Source organism: Diadema antillarum, unplaced genomic scaffold (genome assembly GCF_040938485.1).
Source record: "Diadema antillarum isolate AM-2024a unplaced genomic scaffold, OU_Dant_1.0 seq00000987_RagTag, whole genome shotgun sequence".
Classification (NCBI taxonomy): Eukaryota; Metazoa; Echinodermata; class Echinoidea; order Diadematoida; family Diadematidae; genus Diadema; species Diadema antillarum.
Window position 1 is genome coordinate 292,501 of NW_027271827.1, and position 10,015 is coordinate 302,515.

The 10,015-nt window shown below is 36.4% G+C and overlaps 1 protein-coding gene across 1 annotated transcript; it reads right to left on the reverse strand.

Annotated features, from left to right (window-relative positions):
* Positions 1–1,087: 1,087 nt before the first annotated feature.
* On the reverse strand, positions 1,088–2,191 carry LOC139742220 (melatonin receptor type 1B-B-like). The gene has a single exon (XM_071652796.1). It carries the CDS (start codon positions 2,189–2,191, stop codon positions 1,088–1,090), a length of 1,104 nt encoding a protein of 367 aa, XP_071508897.1.
* Between the last annotated feature and the right edge of the window lie 7,824 nt (positions 2,192–10,015).

Consider the following 10,015-nt stretch of genomic DNA (forward strand, 5'->3'; position numbering starts at 1 on the left):
TCTGATGCAAATCGGGTTTGGAATGACTGAAACATCCAAAAACAAAGTAAAACAAAGCGATCGTAACAAAGTGTGGGTCCCAAACTTTAATAGAATTACTCTTTTTTGGATATCTCAGCCATTTCAAAACCAATTTTCATGAAGTAAACATTGAATTCCTTCTAGAATTACATGCTCTTTCATATTTCATAAGAGGTTTCTTATTATCTCACCAAAAAATGTTAGAAACCTGAAATTAGGTCTCAACCAAAACTGTACGATCCCTTTAAGATTATGTCGCAGCCATTGGCAGTGCGAGCGCAAAAACATAGACACAGATATAATGTTTGTATTTTGATAAAGGTCAGGATTGAAACGTGAAAATAGTTACAAAATGTTAATATGAACCTAGACCAATTACATCGTTGTGCAGGTGTCCTGACGAAAAAAAAAAAAAACACAAAACGCTTTCCAGATAGAGGAAAGGCACGCGGTAATACATCTATATATTTCTATCATTTTCGTATGTATTCTCTTTCTTTGTATGGGTGTAGGTAAAAGACTATGTTAAATAAAATTGAAGACATTACGACAATTACTTTGGTGGTATAAGTCAATTTTAATCAACCATATTATGCAGCTTCATTTTACAAGAACGCATCACTTCATTTAGCTAATGGATTTTTCCTCTTGATTATATTACGCACTTTTGTCGAATGAATGCGCATTTTTTGACATTGATATTACTCTATATGTTTTATCCCCATTAGGTTTCTTACTCTGAAATGTTTTTTTTTTTTTACTCTCACTCAATGAAGACTCATCGTAACTTATAGATCTTGTAGCAAAAAGAGCAAAATAAAACAGATTTGATGGGGAATCAATTGTGATTATTATAATGAAAGAAAGAGTAAAATTGACATTACACTCGCAACCATAATAATTCCCATCCAACAATGTCTTATATATATATATATATATATATATATATATATATAATTATAATTAAGAAGAGAGAAGGGGACATAGAAAAAAAACATTAAAGGTACTCAAATATCTATTAGATCGATTTTGCTTGACAATGCTGTTGATGTGGTGAGTGCATTTTTCACAAGGCTTGTACCGATGATGAGTGAGCAATCGTTCCAGAAACAGTATTACACGGATCATGTCCTTTCTCACTCGTCTTATTTAGAAAACGTTGCATCCAAGGTGCTGGTTTAGGTATGTCGGCCCATCGACGGGTTAACACACACAGAGAAATTTTACGGAAAAGTGGCTGTTTGAAGCAGTAGATGAACGGGTTGATGCAGGAATTCATGGAAAATACGACGGCGGTGAACTTGAAATATTTTACATAACACTTTTCTGTCGTAACACACAGCGTGTTGGGGAGAATGCAAGTGAAAAATCCGCAGACCACAATGAAGAGATTCTTGGTGATATCGATCTCTCGCTTATCGATAGCTTTCTGCATTGCTATTTCGTTCTCATGAGTTGCCTTCAAATTCCCTGAATCTACCTTGTAGAATTGTAATAGGTTGTGATGATGCTTTCGAACGAAAAAGAAAATCTTGAGGTAACAAGATATTATAATAGTAAATGTGATTCCAAAGAGGATTTCTTCAAAGATATGCACGATTTTCAGCTGTAGCTCCGTGCCATCAAAGATGCAGAAAAAGTTATCTGCGTTGTAACCAAGGCGTCCGAACCCCAGTGTCGGTGGCAGGACGATCATCAACATTGGCGCCAGCCAGGCTAACGTAATCATGATAGCGATATTTCTGTATGTATATATTTGCATGTACTTGATCTTCGGATAGGTGATCAGCACGAATCGATCGATGCTGATTAGGGCTAAATGGAGGATGCTAGCAACGAACGCAATGATGCAGATACCACCTGTCATTTGACACGCCCATTCTGGTAGAGGCCAACCTTTCAAGTGTAAGAGCGCCACTGCCTGCAGACTCTGCATGCCGCATCCGATCAGGTCGGAGGTGGTCAGACTCACCACAAAGACGTTGGTGACGGTCTGGAGCTGGCGTGACAGTGAGACGAGCAGGATGACGAAACTGTTGCCGAGCACACCGACGATGGTGATGAGGCAGATGATGGAGGCCAGAACGGTGTTGGTAATGACCAGAGTTTCGTCAGCATACGGATCAACCAGGTCCTTGAATGACGTAATGTTCATTGCAGACGAAGACATTCTAAGATTTTAAAAAAAGCAAAACAACAACACACCAAAATGAGAACGAATACATGTTTTAACATCATCACTTATTTTAGGTGGTTTCCCTTTTAGTCCATGTCTAGCTAATATATTTCCTATATTCATTGTCCAACTGCACGGTTCGAAAGATCATTTTGTTCTTGAATATTGTTGAAGGTCAGACTGTAAGGACAAAGTCTTCCATGTCCTAAGACCATAACTGTCCTGTGTCTCTCCCAGAAATAACGCGCAGAAATCCAGTGCATGTAGGCCTGCTAATATATGCATGGATTTATTCTTTCTTCAGTTTCATCATTGACCTATGTAGTGGTCTGTCAAACAGCGAATAAATCATGATAATACGTCTAATGATACAGTAGTCATTCAATTCTCTAGGAGCTTGGACAACGTCATATCCGGTTAGCGTTAAGACGTGCTACTTCATAGTACATCTAAGACACCCAGTGGGCAATTGGTAAAATATCAAAAATACGGATTAAGATCTGTAATCAATTAATCCCAGATATACGGGGGATGTTCACTATTTCGAAGGTTCTTTCATCAAAAAAAGGAATAGGCCTATAAACTATACTCAGTATACGGTTCGTTATTCTGAAGTATTCCAAACACACAAATTCCCTGTAGACCTACCTACTATTTCGTTAATCTATACCCCCCGCAAACAAACAAAACAAAACAAAACAAAACACATGAAATAGGGTTCGTTAATCTGAACATTTGAGACGTTATTTCAAAGTTTCAAATCCGAAAATGAAATTGTTTCGAAGGTTCGTTGATCCGAAAATGAAATGAGGTTCGTAAATCCAAAAGCGAAAAGGTCATACTGAGAAACCTTAGGAATCAAGAACTTAATTTCAGATTAAGGATTTTTTTTTCATTTTCGGATTAAGATACTTAACGGACCATTCTCGAATAATGAACTGTAACCAGATATACAGAAGGATTGCATACATAGAAGTACGTTACTACATTGACTATTATGCTTGTAAATTTCATGTTATGGTGTATAATTACAAACTCAAAACAGATAAGTCATATCAGATGCAGTGTAGCGATTGTATTCGTGCCATTTGTGAGAACTTAAAATTATAAGGAAAAAATTGTTCGAAAACTTAGAATAACACCCTCTATGCTTTTTAAAGAAGCCTTCTGCAAAGACCATTTTACATATAGTGAAAATGCACACCAACCTCATTAAGACATTCATAAATATGGTATGTACAGACTGGTCGCGATTTCATCAAAATTGCACCCAAGATAAGAAAGTTACCCAACTCTAGTTTGTCATGTTTCAACGAAGCACTGATTTTTTAATTATAATTTCAGATTGATTATTCCATTCAACCAACTAAATCGCAATGTATAATACCAGTACATATTGGACAAATAATGTTTGTTTTAACAATTTATACTACGTACAAATTATAGCACAAAATATCTGTAGGAAAGAATATAAAATGAGAAAAATAGCGTATACTTTGCAAGGTATTGCAAGGTAGTGTTGACATTATACTATGTAGGAAGCACAAATTCCGTCTTTTTGTTTAGGGTGACGATATCAATTTCTCACAGTTTTTCACCATTGAATTTTGATTTAATTACTCCTTATCAGATTTTAGTTGTATTGCACTAACATAAGGAGAAAGAGGGTTACTTACTCTTGCTAAAATACCAACTATAAGTAGGGTTTTTGAGAAATATTGTGCACAAGCCCATAGAAGAGTTGGTTAAAATCCGCTTTTAAGAAGTTCATGATTCCGAAAATGAAATAAGGTTCGTCATTAAAAAGGTTCGTTAATCTGTAAATGAAATATAATTCCGAACGTTCCTTATATAGAAAGCACTTCATTTTTATTTTCGGATTACAGAACTTTGTATCATTTCCGGATTAACAAATCTTCAGAATAAACAAGCCTTCGGAATAACGAACATCATCCAGAAGGATGTAGGTTCGTGACATCATTTTCCATTAATTTGCATAATATGATTAATTATGCGGTCAATATTACACTAAATATTAGGAGGAGAACAGTCCAAACTCTGCATGTCATTCAGTCCCGTAGCGATTGTTATTACGTATCGGTATGATCCATCATTATTCTATAAGAGATTTTACTGAAAACTTAAAGATTAATTTGTCTAATTCACTTTATCTAGTACAATTACCTAGAACACTGTGTGTAATATTGTGCTATCTACCAATTTTGTAATTCAATACACGTTTCGTTGAGTGGTATTGCATACCCAAATAAACTTGATTTGTTATTTGTGATATTCAACATACCTTGAGTAACTGTTGAATTTTAAGGATATAACGCTCTGTGTTTTATGACGATATACAAAATAATGCGATGCAATCATTTTTAATGGCCATATATTGGGCTTTATGCCTATGGAATCTATGGAACACGTTTTTCATCTGCCAAGAGCTGAAGTTGAGAAAATTTATGGAAATGGTGTATTTGCCAATGTATTTGTAGTGATTTCTGTTTCGAATAGGATATTTAACGTCATTTTCAGTGAGGAAAACCCTTGAGTTTAATACCTGAACCAGTTAGCTCATAGAACTCAAAGGGATTACGTAACAATATAATGCATAAAGGTCATCCGGATATCTGTACTCCAAACCTCCAAATTTCATATTGTTTTTTTTTTTTGCTATTGTCAAAAATGAAATAAAATGAAATGAAATGAAATAAAATGAAATCTATTAGGTTTATTAAAGCGAAATAAATGTGATCGATACAGCTTCATCAAAAGAACGATAGCTACGTCGTCAGGAGAAAATAGGATGATCTTACCTCGTGTTTATTCAGAATTTTGAAAGCTGTGCTGCAGAAGGTTCTTCTCCGGTACCAAGCCTGATCGGACTGACTTACGGAATGAGTGACTTTACTGCGATTCTGAGGATCATTATGGAGAGGAAAGCTTCCGCTCTCAGCTACGTAGAGTGATCTTCTGACAATTAATTGGCTGTTTGTGGTGACGCATAAATTTGAATAAGTGCTATAATTCTTTTGAGCACATTTCTTTTTTTTACTGATGTAATGCCAGCAACAACCAACCCCCTATCGCCCTCGGAGGTCATCTGCGAAAAAAAAAATCACGCCATCTGCACAACACAATCAACCCCCACAAAGAAAGAAATAAAAAAAGAGGTATTCAAGCTAAGAATAGATACAGTGTGAACTAGATAGATAGATAGATGGATAGAGAAGGGGGAGGAGAGGAGTACACAATCACCTTCTCGGTTAGAAATACCAAAAGTGAGAATCTGTGATATTTACTACGAACTTAATGCTACACTGCAAAAAATGCGGTGTTAAAAGTGTAACACCAACCGGGTGTCAAACTGTGGGTGTTAAATTTGGTGTTAAATTGACACAATTTGACACCCTTCGGTGTTAATTTAACACCAACATTCTCTCATTCATTGGGTGTTAGATTATCGGTGTTAAAATGACACCCAAGTGGTGTTATAGTTTTGTCATGAAAAGGGGGTTTTCACTAATAACACCGTATCGGTGTTAGTTGTCCACCAGAGAAAGTCACGTGTTCGCAGTCCGATGATCTCATTGGTTACACATGCCAATGCCTGAAATTTGTTGCTGTGGCGCGGAGTCGTCAACGTCTGTCATCGCGATAGTCAGGTTTTCGATGTCGTCTGGGGCTAAAAATGACATTGAATCTATGATGGTGACTTTGCTAAGTCTGTCAGCGGGGATAAGTATCTTTTAAGGTAATTATTTCCTGTACCAGTTATTTTCTATCATAAACGATGTGCATGATTTTCACGGATTTCATCGCATATTATAGACAACTTTGTCTTTGCACGCACATAATACTGTAGTATACTATGTAGCGCAGCATACTAAGTACATGTAGCCTATAGTGTTTGCCATACAGTAAACACCAACGCGCTGTAGCGGTGCATTGAGTCCGAATTTCGCTGAGGGTTCCTTTGTCCAATAATTGCATTTTAAAAATATCATCAAATTTTAAATATAAAAGGTTCCGTGGCATTTTGTATTGTTATTGATGTAGTTTTCTTACCTCTGAGGCTCTGGTGCGGATCTTTGTTAGCGCGCAAATCATTACCCGCTACTGACGTGCACGAAGACGAAGTTCAAACAATGTTTGTGTGTACATGTTCGTAGGTATACTGGTAGGCCGCTAGGCCTACTATATTTTTTGTAGGGCCTACTGTAACTGTTCTAGGTCCAAACTGTTAGGTTTAAATTAGTACTAGGTAGTAGTAGCAAATATCGCTCTAAAAAGAGCGTAAATACCCGATTAAAGGGGCTGGGTGGGGGGTTCTCCCGACCCGATTTTTGTTTATCACAACAGGTTACGTGATGTTTTCATTTTAGCTACACGTACGAACTTAGGGGCGGGCCTATATAGGACGCTAGTGTTTGCGCGTGGATCTTACGTTAGAATCTACTAACTAGTTTCTAATATAAGTACTACTATTTATGAGTTTGCTAACCGCATACAAATTAACATTATATAAGAATATGCTCTTATAAAGTTGATGACGTCACATGCATGTAAAACCGGTATTTCCACCGAGTCCATGTTAAGACTCTAGACTCTAGATCTAATTGTAAGGTGCGAGTTCAAGGGTAGCGAGAAACAGAATCACAGCCCATATTAATAACTGGCAGTTGTTCTCTGTCTGAGAACTGATCCTAAATTTCACAAATGAGTCAAAATGGAATACATGTATCATCGCTTTTTTCATGATTCAGGTGAGGGAATATACGTCTACTTTGATGGTAGTATTTGTTGAAATAATCTCTTGAAAAAAAAAATCCCTTCTGGAATATGCCTCTTCCCCATACTTATGTTATTGCCATACTTAATGATATTGGCAATAGTGCACTTGAGAATCTTGAAAATGACAGAATTGCAAAAAGACCTTTTATTATCTATCTAAAAAACCTTGAAAATGAGAGTAGATCAATTGCAAAATGGCATTTGATTTTTCCATTTCTCCTCAAATAATATTTGCATAAATGTACACTGCATAAAGATGATGAATACCTGGAAGCAGGATATTATTGCCCCCCCCCCCCCGTGGCTAATTAAAACGAACTTGAAATTATGAGCATATCTCAAGTAGGTATATATAATAGAATCACCGACTGAATTAATCTGAAGCCACCTGAACAAAACCCTTTGTTTTCTGCAGTTCTGATCAAATCTTTCATGCACACAAGATAAATCTGTTTCATGCACTTGTATACAGTAAATACACTAGTGCAGTTATGTGGATGTTCAGTACAATGTATTTTGAATCCTAAGCCAGTGCATCACACCTTGCGCACCAGTTTGACAGTTTGCGGACTTGTAGCCACTTGATAATTATGTATGTTCATGGTCCTTATACACATGCAGGTTGAACAGTACTTCTCACTCCTTCTCCCAGGCAACGATGCCAAGCTTTTTTGAGCAGTGGCCAGTTTTTGGTGGAAGGTCTTGTCAAGCTAGCAAGAGGAAAGCCTTCAGAAACCACAGTCAAGCTGTTGAGTTTGCTGGGAGAACACATGCGGAAAACTGATGTGGATTCATGAGACTTGGAGCAATCATCAAATACTGTACCACCAGACCTGGTAGCAGTCAGGGTATGCACAATACTATAGGTTTTGAAAGCCCCTTTTTCATGTTCTAGATGTCTATCCATCCAATATCGTTTCTTGTGTATAATGCCGCAAGTTGAAAACAATCATCTGTGAATGAAACTTGGTAAGGCTATGTAAATCCAGGGGGCGTTCCACAAAACTTGTCATTGGTGACAACTGTTATAAGTAGCTGAAATCTTTGCATCTGACAATACATTTTATCAAACGTTTCCCTGGAGTCGATGAGGGTCATGAGGTCAATAATCAAGGGTCAGGAGCCCTTCATTATGAAAAAAAATGCAGGAAATATCTTGTGACTTTGATTTTTCAAAGGCAGATGAATGGATTTCACCAAACTCAATTGTAATATAAAAGTTCACAGTCACAAATCAATATGTAATGTAATTTTGTTATTTTGGAGATGCTGATGAAATAAAGAAGAGTTTTTTTTTTCTTGTTTTTTTTAAAGAAGTCACACAACAACCCATGGGTTCATCCTACATGAAGCATCATATGTTTTACTTAATGCTCCCTGATTATGCAGTGCAATTCACTGATAATTTCTGTTGATACCTGGATACTTTGTTAATGAGTCGTAGAATATATTGTATATAACATGCATTTCTTACAACACAGCATAGAATGTAAGTAACCTGCAAATCCTTCTTGTACTCTATCTGCTTCCACCTGTGAACCAGGGCGCAAGGATTGTGCAAGATTGCTGTGGCTTTGGCTATAGACTACCTTATCCGATTTCAAAAGGTAAGTCTACATGACTATGAGGTTTGTTCAAATATGATGCGACAAACCCCCTGACATTTTTTTGTGTTCAGATATGGTGCGCCGAACCACGCCACTTTCATTATGTTAATGAATGCACATGACTAAAAAAAAAAAAATAAGATAAAGATAAACTCATGACATTGTATCTTCACTTACTTTTGAGCTTGATTGCACTATAACTTCTTGCCACTGTGTGGCAAAATATATTCCTCTTGCCTCAGTGTTTTTGTTTTGTTTTGTTGCATTTTGATCTGTTTATTTGTTTGTTTTTTACCATCTCATATCGCATTGATTTGTGCACTAAAATGTTGCCGGAGTTTGACTCATCATATCTGAACAAGCCTTTATGAGTCTTTGGACAGGCAATTAGAACTCACAGTACTTTGGTATTCTGAAAATGAAATTGATTTTTACGAGTTTAATTGATTTTGCATTTTCTACTTTCTATGATCTGTTTTTGTATTAGAAAAGAAATTAGAGGTCAAGGGAAATTTTCTGTTTTTTTTTGTGTTGTTGGACTATGTAATTTATTAAGATCACTTACTTTTCAATGTTTCACAGGTTGACTTTTTTTTTTGGATGTTGTGAATATTTTTGCACACTTGCCTTTGTCAGGGTTATGTCCTGATGTCGACGAGAACTTTTCTCGTGAATGCTTCAAAGTCGATCCTTGAACTTTAAAGATTGTCTTCCCCATATGTAGGCTAAAATTTTGAAGTTGCTTTTTGATCAGTCACGAATAAGAGAAAAGTGATAAATTTCAAAGCTTCTTTAAGAAAAAATAGGTATAAGTGAGTTTTAATTGTGAAATTATAGTGATCTGTAAGTAAAATGGAATAAGATCCATTTATTATCCTCTGCCAAGAAGTGGTGCCTGAATTGTTATGGTTTTGAGTAGTCCATCCCTCCGTGTGTGTGATAGCTTGAAATCTGTTAAAATAATCATAAATGTGAATAAAATGTGTTAAGCCTATGTATGACTGAGTCTATCAAATTGCATTATGGAATCGAAATAAAGGTCACAGTCAAATTTGTCTAGTTTTTATTTGTAATAGATTCATACAATGTCTGTTTGTTTTTCATTGTTTCCTTACATTTTCAGCCTGATGCTAGTTTTGATCACCACTTGAAGAGGGAAAGCAGAAGAAGATGCAGCTCTTGATGCAGCTTGCTTGCTTGAAGATCAGAAGATGCAGGTTGCTTGACAGAGGACGTCAGAAGGATAACATACATGTGCACCAATATTACTTCATTGTTGACCACTTGGTACTACCCTGCCCTGGTGATATCATTCAGAGTGCCTTCGACACATTGTTCAAAGCACATTAAATACAGCTGTATGTGTTTTGTCTACGGTATGCAAAACCTCTCATCAACCTTTGGACATTTGGAA

Bases quoted from the DNA above. Each gene is read 5' to 3' on its own strand.
- LOC139742220 (XM_071652796.1), bottom strand. From the start codon at position 2,191: ATGTCTTCGTCTGCAATGAACATTACGTCATTCAAGGACCTGGTTGAT.